The 17217-nt window shown below is 32.2% G+C and overlaps 3 protein-coding genes across 3 annotated transcripts; 2 read left to right on the forward strand and 1 right to left on the reverse strand.

Moving 5' to 3' along the window:
• Positions 1–1370: 1370 nt before the first annotated feature.
• Positions 1371–3639, forward strand: LOC149480922 (uncharacterized). The gene is made up of 4 exons (XM_089705429.1): positions 1371–1660; positions 1891–2871; positions 3047–3154; positions 3423–3639. The coding sequence occupies exons 1-4, from the start codon at positions 1523–1525 to the stop codon at positions 3558–3560; spliced, it is 1365 nt and encodes a 454-aa protein (XP_089561555.1). The 5' UTR covers positions 1371–1522; the 3' UTR covers positions 3561–3639.
• Positions 3640–3665: 26 nt separating this feature from the next.
• On the reverse strand, positions 3666–8884 carry SmydA-3 (SET and MYND domain containing, arthropod-specific, member 3). Its single transcript, XM_089705430.1, has 8 exons — positions 8699–8884; positions 7268–7475; positions 6527–6725; positions 6239–6363; positions 5909–6135; positions 5479–5642; positions 4777–4969; positions 3666–4338 (listed from the first exon to the last, which is right to left on the reverse strand). Exons 1-8 carry the CDS (start codon positions 8823–8825, stop codon positions 4106–4108), a joined length of 1476 nt encoding a protein of 491 aa, XP_089561556.1. The 5' UTR covers positions 8826–8884; the 3' UTR covers positions 3666–4105.
• Positions 8885–10773: 1889 nt separating this feature from the next.
• LOC149480924 (voltage-dependent anion-selective channel-like) lies at positions 10774–16644 on the forward strand. The gene is made up of 6 exons (XM_089705441.1): positions 10774–10907; positions 11605–11763; positions 12338–12501; positions 12918–13145; positions 13868–14076; positions 16229–16644. Exons 2-6 carry the CDS (start codon positions 11608–11610, stop codon positions 16318–16320), a joined length of 849 nt encoding a protein of 282 aa, XP_089561567.1. The 5' UTR covers positions 10774–10907; positions 11605–11607; the 3' UTR covers positions 16321–16644.
• Positions 16645–17217: the final 573 nt, after the last annotated feature.

Raw genomic sequence — 17217 nt, forward strand, 5'->3', positions numbered from 1 at the left:
CGGCTACCCGCAATGCGGCTACCCGCATAGTGCGTATACGCTCTTACAGGTAAATTAGCTTGGAGAAATTTTTGCATATGTAGTGGTGTGTATATTACTCAGATCTTAGAGCGCGTTTCCACTATATCGTTCTGGCCTATACAAAAATGTTTCGATATCCTAACATTACTATTTAATTTTATACTTATTCCTAGCAACACTTTTGTTTTCAATAAAAACAAGTTTTTATTTGAAAGAAAATGGTTTTGACTTTATAAAAAAAAATATATCATTCAATTTTACGTCCTTGAGCAAACGACAAGGCGACTACCGTGAAACAATAAAATATCGTGTCCATAATAATTTGTTTCATAATTAATATTTGACCATAATAATTACGAAACAAAACAAATAAATAAATCGTCACTTGATAGTGGAAAGTGGAAACACGCACAAAACCAGAATAAACCAGTTTACGCTGTCCGCAGGTGCCACGTGCAGTCGTTTGGTACCGTTAGAACATAAAGCACACATTTAATTCAAAAATTATAATTATTATGTACGTAGTTTAATTGATAAATTTTGTATTTGTTGATTGTTGTTATTATTGTTATAATATTTGTTGAAGTGAATTACATGTCCCGCAGCCGGAGGCCCCAAATGAAAACTCAGATGTACTTAAAAACTACATTTAATAGCTAAAATGAGACTTTTACACCCATGTCTGCACGATGCAGACCGGAGTTAAAGAATGAATTTATACAGTTTAATAATTATAAAGACGTAAGCTTGGATGCTAACTAAGGGAAATCGCATCCACATTCTATTCCCGTGCGAACGGCGTATTCAGCAGTTTTGTATGAAGGCAGGGCCATAACTAGTGTTTAATTTGTGTGTAAGTGTTGTAACTTTATATTGTTAATTCAAAATGGCTCCAGTGTTAAAACATGGTCGAGGCAAGCCTTTGACTTCTCAAACTAAAGAATTAAACTTTAAATGTCGTTTCTTTTTCAGGTTAGTAAATTTTTCATTTTAGTAACATTGTTAATGTAGAAGTTATATGTATGTTAAATGTGCAAATATTAAAATAAAGTCTCATCTTTTTCAGAGGAGAAACACATATAGTTTAATTTAAAATCCCTTATATATATAAAATAAAAACTAAAAATAAAATGTTGTTTTATTTTATTTGCTGACCATACACTACTACAAACGCAAAAATTTCTCCAAGCTAATTTACCTGTATTATTATAATATACAGAGTAAAATGTTACATCTCTCAACTGTCAATCTTCCTGTGATTTTCCGTTATCTGTGTTTGTCAATGTCCATTCACATTGTCAAGTGTCAACCGTGTGTTATATTATGACATAATATGTCAATAACGCATGTAGATTGCACGTCTGTGTTGCACGTAGATCGTAGATAATGAAAATTGATATGAATTTACTCCAATTCAGAATAATATTTTAAGTAGATAACGACGAAAATAGATTTCTCATACAGTAAACCAATCAATTAATTTACATTTTATATTATTATAATGACGCGGTTTGCTCGGGCTAAAGGCTCAAAGGCTTCTAACCTTAAAGATCCTGAAGACAGTACACCATGGGAAGTAATGAAAGAACAGCTGGTTAAAGCGAAAAAAGAAAGCGAAGAATCAAAGAAGCGAGAAGAGGTAATATCAATTAGTAATCCTATACTTTTTTATTTAAATTTTTCTTTCAATTTAATGCTGTGTCAATTTACTTAATCAAATCACAAACTGGATTATGATGATAAAATGCAAGTTATAAGTAAAAGTAATAAAATAAGAATAAAAGTTCATTTATTTGTAATAATTATAATTTATAAGTACTTACTCTCTTCTAAGGATGAAAAATATTTTTTTTAAACAATAATTTCCAGGCAGAGCAGCAAAGAATAAATAACTATGAAAACTTCCTCAAAGAACGAAGAGTTGAAAAACGGAAGGCTGAATGGTGTGATTTCCCAGAAACAAAGAAAACACAAAATGAAAGTAAACCTAGTCCTGAAAAGAAGAAGAAGAAATTGAAAATCAACAACAATGTTAATGATTCAGAAACAGCAAACCCAGAAGTTTCGTCTGATAATTCTAAAAAGAAGAATAAAAAGAAAAATAAACAAAAGAATAAGACTGGACAAAATAACACAGACAATGTAGAAAATGCAGACTCCTCACAAAGTTTAATTAATGGTACTGATGGTCAAAAATCGTCAAATAACAATGATACAAGTGAGCCAAACAATAAATATAACAAAAAGCCTAATCATTCTGATATTCCCCAACCAGAGCAAGTAGGTAAAAATAAGAAAAAGAAAAATAAAAAGCATTTTGGTGCCACAGAAAACAACACTGTAGAGGACAAATCAAATCAAACTAACACTCAAAACAATCAACAGCAGCATATGCAAGCAAAGAAAAAGAAAAAAATGGGAGATGGGCCTGTAAGAAGAAAAGAGATAACTGAACGTAGTTTCAAACTCATAATTAACGGCAAAGACATTGAGCTAGTTAGATTTGATGGTTTTCCAATCATGAAGAGAGATGCAGACAGGCTGCAGGAGTTGAAGAACAGCATGATTAAAAAAGGCATACCTAAAAGTGAAGTTCAAAGGACTATGAAATTGGAGAGAAGACGGGCTGAGAAAGCGTTAGCAAGATTGAAAAGGGATGTATGCTATAACTGTAGGAAAGGAGGACATAATCTGTCAGACTGTCCAGATCTTAGGTCAAATATACCGGGAGTGGACTCAGCTGATGGGGTTTGCTTCAAATGCGGTTCAACTGAACACAGGCAAAATGAATGTAAAGTGCAGAGGGATAAGGAATTCAGATTCGCCACTTGCTTCATTTGTAGAGAACCTGTAAGTTTCCTTAATCATATTCTATTTTGTAGTTTTCATGCAAATGTTAGTTTCAATTTCTTCATTGATTATGTATAGTGTCTTGTCTAGTTAGTGTCTTAATTTTCCTAAAACAATATTCTGGTTCAAAGTTGGAAAGAAAAATATATGACATCTTTATTTTACAATTTTTCAGGGTCACTTAGCAAGGCAATGTCCAGACAATCCCAAGGGTCTCTATCCAAACGGGGGAAGCTGTAAACTCTGTGGTGATGTCACACATTTGAGGAAGGATTGTCCAACAGTAAGTTATTTTTTCAGTTTGCAATATTAAAGGCCTGTATTTTAAATGTAAAGTGATAGTTTATATTGTGATCAAGCGTGCTTTTGATATTTTCTTAATATTCACCTCCATTGTAATACATGAAACATCCTAATTGTGGCTTGCTGATGCATTTTTAATTTACAATTTTAAATTTTCTAAAGATTTAAAACTTTCTGTGTAATTTCTATATATGCCAATTTTTGTAAAGAATAGAAAAAAATTATTATCTATTTTTTTTTAATTTTAGGTGTCCGAGCAAAAGGAAAGTACTTCAATAAAACTGTCCACTTTAGATACATCAGATAATATTGAGGACATAGGACAGTCTGTAAAATCTACAGTTTCTACAGAACCTTCTAAAAAGCCTAAGAAAGTTAAATTTTAGTTATATTTTAAGTGTACATAATATTTTGTTGTATTGTATCGTGTTGTATTAAATAATAAACGCGAATATTGGAACCAAATTGTTTTATTCTATAAAAAGAACTATCACATATTTTCATATTGCTACACAAATTTACATTTTAAAACACATGCATAATGTTCAGTATTTATTAATTATTATTTAATGACTAAAGTATTAACTATTAAGGACCAAGCATTTAAGCAATTTGTCGGCAGCTAAATTTAAATCTAAACTTCTCATTCATCAAACAACTAGATACACAATTAGCTATAAAATCGTCAGCACCAATGTACTTTGTAAATTCAACTTTAACACATGGTAATAAGGTTCAATTCATTTTCATATATTAATTTTGCTTTAATTTTTTGTTTCTTTCATCGACTACAATTTTACAAACACATTTGAGGACAGTTTTAAGTTTAATTTGCAAATAATGATCGAAGTCTACGCTTAAAATGTCCGTGGGTAAACCTTGTGTTAACTATTTTCTCAATATACGCTAATTTTCCATGTAAATTCCTCTGTTACAAGGTATCTAAGCTAAGTTTTAACTGTTCCATTGATTGATACGCTATAATCCCAATAATTCCTTCCGGGCTTTGCGGATCCTCTCTTTGTAGAATTCTCGCAGCTTCAGCCAAACACTGCAATGGCTCTTGTAACTTTTCTTTGAGTTGTTCTTGCGCTATGATCCCAGCACTGAATTCATTCCTTGCTAAGTACATAAGCGGGGCGTGCAGTTCGTATAACATCATACCTGTAATTTTTAACACAGAAAAGTTGTTAATAATAATTAATCCAGTTAGTATTTATTATATGTTTATTTTTGGCAAGGGCGGACTTATAAAGCCGGCAGTGGCGGCTTTAGGCCTCAGATAGCAGGAGGCGCTAAATAAACAAACATAAAAACGCGTAGTTTTTATTTATCTTAGATATTGTAATTTTTTATAACAGCTAAGTGCGAGTCGAATAGAGCTGAGCGCTATCTATCAACATTTCTGTTCCTATGGATAGTTTCGAAATTTTCTTATAAATATTAATATAATCGCTTATTACTTGTAAACTTTTATCTAAATAAAACTTAAATGTTATAGTTTTTGTGATGCTTATACATATTTTGTTAACCGTTTAGTTGGTAGAGAAGAAAAGACACTCGACATTAGCTTTTTTATGCCACGAACATTAGGTAAATTACCTCTCATACGACTTTCTCCTGGTAAAATGATGTCGAGTGTTTTCAGAACCAGCCGACACATTTCCACTTTTCGTTCGAGCATCAAATCTGGCAACTCGTCTATGGTGTAGCCTTCTACCCGCCCGTATAATTCGGCTAGTGTGTACTTTACAGATAGCAACACTGAATGACGTGGGTGGAACACCGACTTGTACTGAAATTGAAACCGTTAAATTAAAATTTGATTTCTAATTTTGGTTTATATAGAAATAGAAGGAAAACAACAGTTTGTTTTTGTCTTAACCATTGTATTCTATTTCTTAAATTATTTATATTACAGACGTACAATTTTTGGAAAAGCAAATTTTATTGAGTACGCCGAAAAGATATCCGGATTCGAATTCCGTCTCACGATCGAAATGTTTCTAATCATTAAAAATAAATATTTAAAATTGTGGTTTCATGTTATTGCTTTAAAGATAAAAATTAAAATGTTTTTACACTAACAGGAGCGCGAGTCAGTGTTCTGTAAGTACCTAATTCAGTATAATGTCTGAAATTGTATTACAGGTGTCTTACGTTGTTTTTATTCAACAATCAGTTGGAAGAGAGTTTAATTTTATTGTTTGTGATTAGTATTTTTGTTACTGTATTACGTAAAGTTGAACGAAGATTAGATTAATGAACCTTAATAAAACATAATCTTAAAATCGATTTATATACCTTATTTATAAATGCCTCCCTTTGTTCAATAGCCTGCGGGCCCGGTTCTAAGGAGTCGAGTAGATCAACTTCTGCTTGAATAACTGCTAACATCTTTCGCATGGCAGCACCGCTCGTTTTGAAACCGCATTTCTTATCCGTACAATTCCATTCGGCATCATTGTCTGCAAAGTATCACACGAGGGAATTAGAAAAGGGATAACAAAAGCTTTTCATTTTATAAGAGCCCAGCAAGACTGATAATAATCATATAGATACATATATACATACTAGTTTAAAGTTTAAAGCTATAATTAAAATTTCAAGGTATAAAATTGGAGTGCTATACTACGGTTATACCTAATACAGTTTCTAAAAAAAAGCAATATTATATGTAATTATATTTTGGTGCATTAAAATTGTAGATACTTATTATGTACTGTATAGTTACCTAATGAATTATTAGACATGATAACGCCATTATCACATTTGCTGCATTTCAAGGTGCTCAGATGAGTCCCCAGTTCAGTTGGATCTGCACATCTCTGACATTCACAGTTGAAGAACTTGGACTCGAGGAGATATTCCCGTCTGGTGATCGTCGGAGCCAACGCGTGTGTGTAACTTAGGTATAAAATATCCCCTGCTTTGATAGGTACAGCTGCACGAACTTGAACTCTAAAATAAATAAGTCTAATAAGAATAAAGAGTCATTTTTAACTAGATATATAAGACGTCTGTTAGACTTAGTTTTATACATGAAAATCAGGATAATACATACCGATAATCATCATATAATATCGTATGCACAATATTAGGAACGCAGCTGTGGGCAGTGATGGCCAGAAATGGATAAATAGCGTGTGAGCTAAAACCGCCTCTTGATGGAATTTCTACAGCATTCACCTAGTTTGATAAATTGGTAATTAAATGAGATGCGCTGAACAATGAACCATTTATAGCTACGGCAGTTGGAGTAGGTATATAATGTGAGTTACTTTATGCATAAGAGACTATAGGTATAGTATCTGTTACAGATTACTTTGAACTTTTCTTTAATTTTTCTTACCGCTAATATACCGCAAACTTTTTCAACTAATTCTCTACTAAATCTTGCTCCAAGTTTGCAATGGTTTAGCAGGAAATTGACGACATTGGTCTGTTCAGCTTCCCATGTAGGTCTTTTCTTCCGTTCTTCAGTGTGAGTCTCCATAACTTCGAGCTCGCGTTGCCAGCGGTCAGGGTCTTGTTCCTTTGCTATAAGCATCCTAAACGATTAAACAATAATGCAGTTATGTTAAAACCCGTTAACCATTGTGCGTGCATTGTAAAATAACAGAAAATCAAACATCAAACTGAGAATGAAAATATTAAAATGGGTTACCCCATACCTACCTAGGTACTTAGAATTCATTCAGTTATAATTTATTGGTATTTCAACTTGAATATAAAATAACTTTTAAGGAAGATCTGCCAACGCTGGATTGTTATCCTACTAATATTATAATATTATAAATGCAAAAGTTTGTATGTTTGTTTGTTTGTTTGTTACTCCTTCATGCAAAAACTGCTAAACCGATTTTCATGAAATTTGGCACACAGAGAGCATTTTGAATACGTAGGAGTTTTTATCCCAAAAATCCCACGGAAATGGAAACTATGCGGGTTTTCCTTTGACTACGCGGGCGAAGCTTCGGAGGAAAAGTTAGTAATATATACTTAAATTATATTTTATAATAGCTCTGGCAATTTCTTATTTTAAATTCACCATGATTGAATTATGTTAGCTATATATTCAAACTTTTAAAACCTTAACGGCGTAATACAATCAAGTTGCGGCGAGGGCACAGTCCAGTCATCTACAGGTTGGAATCTGACTTTAACAGCAGAGAAGACGTCGCATTCTATCTTATGCTGTGGTGCCTTCTCACAAGCTTCGCTGCATATCGGCCAGCCGCAGCGGGAGCACATGGTGTTATCCACGGGGCAGAAACAGCCAAGGCATAGAGGCGGCGAGTCTATGGGAAAATTAAAATAATAGGTAGAATATGCATTCAAGAAGCAAAACCATCTTCGACGCTTCAACTTGGCTTCAACATAAAAAACTATATTCCATGGACATGATACATTTAAGGTTACGTGCCTTGAAGTTCAAATACGTAATCAAACGTAGGTAAATCGTAATTTCAATTATGTACTTGATATCTTATCAAAAAATAAAATAACGATCTCTGAGATATCAACCCTTAGAACAACAAAATTTTATGTTTCAATTTTCTACGTGTTGTAGTGCCTTTCTCCGTCCGTATCTATGGAGAAGTAGAAAATAGTTATTTTCTTCGTAGGTACCTTTAAGGTAGCTGCAGCTATCAGTATTCAGTTTTATTCAGAATTATTTATAAAAGCCCATTTATGTAATATTTAAAAAATTAAATCTCTTTTAAAACTGACTTTAAACTTACAAAGTATTTTCTTTTATGAATTCTTGTTTTAGGTAATTAATTAAATATAATACGAGAGGAAGATTTTTAAACTATTGACGAAAGGCTCGATAAATCCTTATAAACTAATTAAATATTACTTCACTATGTATTACTTTACCTCATAAAAATCTCAAAACTGCATAAATTTTTCAGATAAATTAATCAGTTCTTCAGATAAAAATTAAATTGAAGATTCGCTTCATATTTTTCTTTGCATGAACACATCTATCAAAAATTGTTCATCATCTTATTTATTGAATATCTAACTTTATAGTAATTTATTACTTACTATCTAACTTTTAGGTAAATAATTTTTATTAAAAGACCACGATAGAGTCGATCCATATATCGACATAAAATAAAAAGAAAAGGGAATTAGAGCCGGTAAAAGTCATTCATCTGTTCGTTAGGAGACAGAGCCTCGTTTTACACTATGAATGTGTTTTTAATTTTTATCAAGGTTTATATATTATGCAGGAGTAATTTATATTATTACTCTTTTACTCTTAATTTAAGTAATGTATTTTAATCAATTCTACAGACTGTTCACAAAATCATGCATTTTGTTAAGTGCACTTTCTGTAAGTTACCAATATAATATTATCCATGTATCGAATTTCCTGGCTTTTTATAGGACAAAAATGGAAGTATCATCTTTTTCTACTATTCCATGCATTTTTACCTAAACTATACTATACTGGGATCTACACTTCCATAGTGCGATGACCCAGCTCTACAACACCATACTAAATACTTGCCTTGTTTCGGTCCGAAAACGAACGGTGTATCGGTAAAAATTAATTCGCCGGCATCCAAATCTTTATTTGCAACAAGATATCGACCGAATTTATCATTATGGAGAATATCGCAATGTTTTTCAGTCATTGTTAATTTGTTATTACAACGACCTATCTTTCGTGCTTGCTGAGCGACGATTGAAGCGACTTTACACTCAAATGTCTAAAATAAGACTCGGCAGTCAGCGTATTCGAGAATTGTACCGAATGCTCGAGTACAAATAACACCAAAATATAAATATGTACATAATTACGAAACAATTTATAGCATCCACTTTCAGTTAATTTTTGTTCTTTTGTTAAACAATCATGCGATGCGCCAGCAGAGTCCCAAAAATAACTGACAAGTGATTGCAATATTGTCCAAGGTCAAGAATTGCGATCCTTCAGATAAAATAAAACTTAATTATTTTCAATTTACACATAATTCATTATCAATCGACTACAAAAAAGGAGGTTTTCAATCTTACAGTTTTTTTTTATTTGTTACTTCAGGACTTTCGACTGGGTGAACCGATTTTGATGATTCTTTCTATCTAGGAGGACTTTCAAATAATAAATTGAAAGTCCTCCTGTGCGGTCTAACTAAATTTGGTCTAGCTCTCACAATTTTAAGATGGTTTAGATTTTGTTAAAAATAATTATTTAAGTTGGTTCTTACTAACAAGTTATGCAAACTAAAGCTTATATAATCACTCTTGAATTTATTTGAACATATTACGATAAATATAACTCATAAAAAATCATAATACCTATAGGTACGGTTTATTTTACAATTTCCATAACCTAATAAGCTAGCCCCAGGCCCAGGTGAAAGACAAAATACTGAATAGGCACCGCTCGCACATGATGATGACAATATTTTTAGGATAAGCGATGGAAAATTAACTAACTGATTACCATCAACGAGTGCATTGTACTTTCTGATAAGGATTATTCAAATTTATCAATCACACTGGATATTCATGGTTAAATATTTTTGGACCGATAGAGTCATGGGATAAACAATGATGTAAGTACAAACATTAGGCCTAATTGATTTTATTATACCCACTCAAAATTCTACGTGGTTCAGACCTCCCGTGACGTGATATTTGAATCAAACCATTTTATATTATTTATTTTATTTCTTAAATTATGACAATTTTTGAGCATTTTGTCGCTCTTAGTGGTAACAGTTTTAATTACTTATCAAATTTATTTAATTTTCCAACCGTTAATGCTGCTATTACGAAAGAAACAGTCCCATGTTTGCGTCCGGTAAGAAAATTTTACCTTTTTTTTACCTTATCTAACAATATTTATACATTTAAATATTTTTTTTATATCTACTATGCTATAATTTAAAGGATGGGTCAATGGGACAAATGGACGTTTGCAAGGACGAATGGGGTAGAAAAGTCGATTGCACTCGAGAAGACGACGAAGACGAAAATAATGAAAAAAATCATCTGAATGGAGACAATAAAATATGTTGCTCAGTGAGTATTTATTATGATAAATATTAAATTAATTTCTCTGTATTATTCTAAGACGACATTCAATACGATAATATTATGAATTATGATCATTAATAGATAATAATTATTATAAGCTCTACGAACACAAATAATTCGTAGATGTAGCTTAAGAATTTGAATTTCGCGGTTCTTAAAGAGTCGTACATTATAATATTTGGCTATTACCACCTATTACTTACAAACTTTTAAATACGTAAAGCGAGTATGATTGTTATTATAAAAACCAAGTGAATGAGTTTTTAAAAATTAAATTAATGATTTAAATATAAGTTAATCTCGAGTTTTTGAAAGGGTAATGACCCTATAATCCCGCTATGCCGCATCGAGAACTAGTCAATAAGAATTCTTTTTTTATTAAATCCTTGTAAAACTATGATATTTACTAATATAAAAATGTATATTTATTAATTAAAGTTTATATTTTATTACATTGTCCCAAAAACTATTTTTGCTCCCAAATGGATCGTATTTGACATAAAAAAACTACACGTGATCATATCAATAACGCCAATTCCGGCACTGTCACGCCCTCTTTGCTCCGTTTTCGGAAACCAGAATTGTCTTGTGGTGCGGTGCTGGAGGTGAAGTTATTGCCAAGAATTCTTTGAATTCTACCTAACTAGTTTCAATCTGTGAATTAATTGAATATAGTGAGTATATACGTAAAGATATTTTATATTTATAATAATTTCAGTAATGTACTTGCATTGCAATATTATATGGGATACACGTAATAGCCGGGGAGAATCTACGTCATACACGTGTTTTTTAGTTATTTTTATATAAACCTAATGGATTTTTATTAATAAAAGTGTATTAATTAGTCCCTGCATTAAGTCATCTTCTTGATTTTTTTCATTTTTTCACACAGCTTTACTATGTTAGAATCGTCTGTATCAGTAAGATTTGAATTGATACATTAGACAGGGACTATTTTAGTGTCTAGGCAAAAGGTCAGACTTATAGCCAAAGTGTAATATCGATTTGTTCCACTTTACTTTTTGTAGGATCGATAGTAGTAGTCAGGATATGGTGTAATGTTGCGGATCGCAAATTCGCAAGTTATGTAACACCTGATGTGAAGGCGGCTGGTTAATGGGATGTGCAAATTCATTGCTAATAGCCGACTCGTCTGGCTTTGATTTCGAGTCCAATGCCAGATTATATGATGTCTTATTATAATTAGTACACTATTATCTATAGTACCTATTGTTTGCACTATTGCTTTCATTGAAATGTCTGTATTATTTTCATTTAATTTTACTATGATAGGAACTCTTTAAAGAAGTGTGCATGTTATTAGTGCCACCTTTTTAGTTGTGCTTAATATAAATTATTTTCTTGCAGAGAATGTCTCCCCCATACTACGCAGATCTCGGCAAGAAGGCCAATGATGTCTTCGGCAAGGGATACCACTTTGGTGTGTTCAAACTTGACCTTAAGACCAAGAGCGAGGCAGGAGTTGAATTCAGCAGTGGCATCGTCTCCAACCAGGAAAGCGGAAAGGTCTGTTTAAATACTTTATATATTTTACTATAAGTAATTTGCATCAATAAAAATTTATAGGTAACATGATAATAGATTTTTTTGTATGAAAAAAGGAGAAAGAAAATCAAGGTTACACAATAATTATTGACATATTATGTATTTTAAATTATTTTTATCAGTGAATACAATATTTCTTAGTTTAGCAGCAATCATAGTAGGATTTGTACGTATTTTAGTAACGGTTGAATGAAACTTAATTCTGAACTATTAAAGCATAAAGAAGTGTCTTTTGTTACATAAAATTGTATGTTTTATACACAGAGTAGTATTGTAAATTGTTTTTAAAATAATTTTGTTATACAGATAAGATTATTCATTTTATAAAACAAAAAACTGTGTCAGATATGTTCTAAATTATGCCAATTTATCTACACTATTGCAGATATTTCACAACTTATGCAATTTTCTAAATATCTCAATGATCAATATTTTTTACTATTACAATATTTCATTCACCAATATCAATAAGAACAATGAAAGTGAATTTCTTCAGGTTTTACTAACACATTATATAATATTCAATTATTTGCAGGTGTTCGGTAGCCTTTCCTCAAAATACGCCGTAAAGGACTACGGCCTAACATTCACAGAGAAATGGAACACAGACAACACACTCGCCACCGATATCACTATTCAAGACAAGATCGCTCAGGGTCTTAAGATCACCCTTGAGGGAACATTCGCCCCACAAACCGGGTAAATAATATTATATTTAATAAAAAAAATATTTCATACTGTTATGTAGGCATATATTAAATGTTAAATAACAAATTTTCGTAAGTTTTTTTTGAGGATGATGTAATCATTAATACAATGTGTAACCTTGAAAACAAATTTTAATAATGAATTTAAGAATTGTTAATTTTAAATTTGTTTAGTTTTAATGGCTTAATATTTTACATAGTCATCTTATTTAAGCAAATTGCTCACAATGATAACAAATATTTTAAAGCAATTTAGAATTTTAGATAATGGTTTTCTACATTATTTTAGTATTTACACAGAAATACTACTACTAAATAAAAACTCGTACATTATGACATAAATAAAAATTTCCCTAAATCCACAATACAATAAACCAACAAGATTATAATCAAAACTCCCTCCCGCAGAAGCAAAACCGGCAAGCTGAAGTCGTCGTTCGCGAACGACACAGTAGCGCTCAACACCAACGTAGACCTGGACCTGGCAGGTCCCATCGTGGACGTGGCCGCGGTCCTCAAGTACCAGGGCTGGCTCGCGGGCGCCAACACACAGTTCGACACGCAGAAGGCCAAGTTCTCCAAGAACAACTTTGCCTTCGGATATCAGTCCAACGACTTTGCTCTGCACACTAACGTGTAAGTGATTGAATAAATGAAGCTTGTTAAATAAAAAATGTTGTATGGTTTTATGAAACCACGGTAAAAGTGAAACTTAGGCACAAAATTATCGTATTTGTACGATAATTATCGTACGGTTCGACCGTCACGCGACATGCGCTACACAGACCAAAAAGTTTGAGACAATGTAATAAAAGTTTCACTTTAAAATATACTTACACAGATTACTTTGAGTAAAATGCTTGTTTTATGTTCATGTCAATTTAAATTTTATGTATTACATAATGTTATCCGTACAAAGTATACTTTGAAAAACATTTTAAATCTAACTTAGCTCTTTGCTTCTTTGGAACTAGTTTTTAGACACTCGATAATTTTTTCAAAGCAATATAAAGCATTTTAAGTGACTATATACTTCAAATTGCCTTTTTTCTGTTAATAGTTGCCATATATTATTTGTGTGATGAACTCAATTATTTGTTCTTGGGTCTGGGTGTTATTATCTATATATGTATTATGTATTTATTAAATATTATATTTATCGTCGCCTAGTATCCACAACACAAGCCTTAACCCATTGACCACCGAGCGGCCCGATCGGGCCGAGACACAATAGATTTTCTATTGTGTCTGTGATCCGAGGACTGACGGATTAATTGAGCTTACTGTGGGACTAGGTCGATTTGTGTAATAATGTTCTATAAAAAAAAATCCAATTTCTCACACGCTCTATATTACAGCGACAACGGCAAAGACTTCGGCGGTTCCATCTACCAGAAGGTGTCAGACAAACTGGACTGTGGTGTCAGCATGAAGTGGCAAGCCGGTTCCTCGGACACACTGTTCGGAGTTGGTGCCAAGTTCGCGCTTGACCAAGATGCTTCCCTACATGCTAAGATCAATAATAAGTCACTGATTGGTCTCGGATACCAGCAGAAGTTGCGCCCAGGTATGTGGATAGCACTTATTTTTTTTTTATTGCACTTAAAGAGAATAATAAAAAAGAAATACAGACACTTAAATATAGCTTAAACTAAGTACAAATGGCGGTCTTATCGCTTTAGAGCGATTTCTTCCAGACAACCTTAGTATATTTAAATTAAAATGATTTATTTATTTCTTGTTTTACAATAGGTTTAAGACTAGTTTGTGTCAGGAGAATCTGCACTTCCTTAAAAATAATGTAGAAATACTCCTTAACACTAATGTTATATTAATTGTGTAATTTTAAAGATCTATGTATGCAGACACACAGTCGGTGGAAAGTGACTTTGTTTTATAATATTATGTGGTGATTTTTAAAACAATCGTAAAATTAACAGTAGGTAAAGTGGTCTATCAACAATACTAATATGATTTTCTACTTATAAGCATCAGAAATCATCCAGGTTAAGCCCATGGCCATGTGAGGATTATAACTAAGTGATTCTTTATATGACTTCCATTAACATTGAGATTAGGCGGTTTAGTAAAACGAGTATATACTAGTTATAGCTTCCTATTTAAAACACACCTCGGTACACAATTTACGAATAGTATGAACTGAAACATGACACTGATTGCCTTTATTGGATATGTAATAGAGACTGTATAGTTATTGTTTAGAAAGAAGAGCATGTGTTTCGAGCACATGTGTCAGAAGTGAAACTTCTTTGGCAAAATTCATCGTTGCCTTACTCCATGATATGATGTATATTACCATGACGCGACCTTGAAATTTTACTCTCAACGCGCCTAAAGAAGTTTCAGTTCAAACCTTTTATATACATATTATAAATAAAAACATATTAAATGTTTTTTACGAAAAATTAAAAATGTAAATACCTACTATTCGACCAAGCCAACTAGACGCTCGGGTGGAATGCGGCCTCCCCGCCCGCTTACCGCCTCAGGTACCGCGTTCGCCTTAGTACGGTTCGCAGCATCGACGCATTCGTACGTTTCGCATTGCTAGTTAATTCTGTACTTTTTATTATTAATCGTTAAAGCTTGTTGTTGACTGTTAAGTTTTTTGTTGTTATTTGTTTAAGTTTATACTGTGTTGTTATTTATAGACAGCCCTCGAAATGGGGAAAAATAAGACTATTCATAGCGGAGAGCGAACAGTGATATTATTAATATTTTTTTTTGCTATCTGTACCCGAGACATGGGCGGGTGACGTCACAGTTGAAAAGGGTCTAGTTGGCTTGGTCACGTAGTACGTAAAACAATTTAGTAATTTATATGTAAATAAAAGTTTACGTGATTTAACATTCGAGATATCGCGTGATATTTTCATACATCATCTTTTTATCTATATTATATAATACTTGACATAAGGCACTTGAAAATAATGGATGGGAATGGGAAGTTGAAAATGGTGATAAAATTAGCCCTAAAAATCGTATCTTTCTAAAGATATAACCATCTTTTTTTTGAATAGCTTATTTAAAAAATTATGGTTTCCTATAATATTTCTGACTATGTTAAATTGCAATAATTGATGTTGCCAAATGTTTTTGATGATTTCGAAGTACTTAAATGTTTTGTATGTACAAAATAATAATACAGAATACTCCATCAAGACTTCAACTATGTTAATTATGGCTAATACAAAAATCTTTAATTCACCAACCTATAAATATCAGGTATTTGATTTTAGGCTTGTTAGGTTCTTATCTATAGTTGTATTTTGTAAGCTCATTTTCAGTTTGCTTTATGTAATATGATGTGATAAGATAATGTGAAGGCGCATAAATTGTATAAGAGATAAAGGAGTTATTTATTAACGGAACAATCTTTTATGCAAAAAAATAATTTTCTTATACATTTCACTAGCTTTCCGCCCAAGCCGGCCCGTTTTGTCTAAAACCAAAAAAAATATATCGAAAAACCTTCCTCTAGAATCACTATCTATAAAAAAACCACATCAAAATCCGTTGCATACATTTAAAGATTTGAGCATACATAGGGACAGAGAAATCGACTTTGTAGTGTAGTGTACTATGTAGTGATGAGTCGATTTTAATTATTTCGTTAATTAAAATTAAAATCGAATGTGAAGTAACAACGTTTTATCGCAAATTTTCGTATAGGTACTTATATAAGTTTATCGTTGCAGGCGTAACCCTCACACTGTCTGCGGCCATCGACGGGCAGAACTTCAACGCCGGCGGCCACAAGGTGGGCGTGGCCCTCGAGCTCGAGCCCTAGGCGTATCATACACTCTTAGACTTGTAGATAAAGCCTCTTACTGTTATATTACAATGTATGTCGCAAAATCAAATGAAAATACGAGTGTTCTGTGTAAATGAGCAATAAAATTGTCATAAGTTCACCCTGCAAGTCTGCCGACGGACTCTGTCCGTTCGCTTTCCTATTAGTATTAGCGATCCGTATTATGTATGTGTAAGCACGCATCTTTGTCGCTAAATAAATACGTTCAATGGAAGTCAGTCTATATCGCGTTGTAAATAAGCACCGATGGTGTATCCTTATTGATTGATTGAGAATAAATAATGAATAGTCTGTTGGAAATATGTTTTTTATTGCCTCTTTCCTATCCTATTTTCCCTATTCAATTGAGTGTTGTTGAAACAATATTTATTTCATTTTTTTGAGTCCTTTATTTTTATATCAATGATTAATAAAGGATTTTTATTTATACTAATGATCTTCATTTTGAGTTATTTATTTCAATATATAAACAATAAACTACGATGATTTTTCAATACAATGTAAAACGTTAGATTGTTTCAACCTTGGAACAAAAATAAGCCCTCGAGTATAAATAGCTATTGATGACAATATTCAAAGCTAGTCGATAAACATTACGAAGTATACAATTAATACGCATTATATTGATAGGGATAAACAAATTTTATTTACTTTTGTTTGAATACTGCGTAATTATGCAGTTTAATATAGATAATTTTATATAAAATTAATTTCACCCTAGGTAATATTCAAGGAGTTCCTAATTTACTACATATTATCCTGTACCTATTATATTATACATATAAGAGAAAAACGATGTGTCCGTACTACTATACTAATAATATTATAAAGCCGAAGAGATTGTTTGAATGTTCTAATGTCAGGAACTTCTGG

The sequence above is a fragment of the Colias philodice genome, chromosome 17, assembly GCF_061535455.1.
Source record: "Colias philodice isolate Cphi_HAF_F1 chromosome 17, ilColPhil1 Martin Lab GWU primary, whole genome shotgun sequence".
Taxonomy (NCBI): Eukaryota; Metazoa; Arthropoda; class Insecta; order Lepidoptera; family Pieridae; genus Colias; species Colias philodice.

Bases quoted from the DNA above. Each gene is read 5' to 3' on its own strand.
- LOC149480922 (XM_089705429.1), top strand. From the start codon at position 1,523: ATGACGCGGTTTGCTCGGGCTAAAGGCTCAAAGGCTTCTAACCTTAAA. The intron at 1,661-1,890 runs GTAATATCAATT...AATAATTTCCAG, and splicing joins AATCAAAGAAGCGAGAAGAG to GCAGAGCAGCAAAGAATAAA. The intron at 2,872-3,046 runs GTAAGTTTCCTT...ACAATTTTTCAG, and splicing joins GCTTCATTTGTAGAGAACCT to GGTCACTTAGCAAGGCAATG.
- SmydA-3 (XM_089705430.1), bottom strand. From the start codon at position 8,825: ATGACTGAAAAACATTGCGATATTCTCCATAATGATAAATTCGGTCGA. The intron at 7,476-8,698 runs GCAAGTATTTAG...ATTTTCCCATAG, and splicing joins CGTTTTCGGACCGAAACAAG to ACTCGCCGCCTCTATGCCTT. The intron at 6,364-6,526 runs GTAAGAAAAATT...TTATCAAACTAG, and splicing joins AAGTTTGCGGTATATTAGCG to GTGAATGCTGTAGAAATTCC.
- LOC149480924 (XM_089705441.1), top strand. From the start codon at position 11,608: ATGTCTCCCCCATACTACGCAGATCTCGGCAAGAAGGCCAATGATGTC. The intron at 11,764-12,337 runs GTCTGTTTAAAT...AATTATTTGCAG, and splicing joins CCAACCAGGAAAGCGGAAAG to GTGTTCGGTAGCCTTTCCTC. The intron at 12,502-12,917 runs GTAAATAATATT...TCCCTCCCGCAG, and splicing joins ACATTCGCCCCACAAACCGG to AAGCAAAACCGGCAAGCTGA.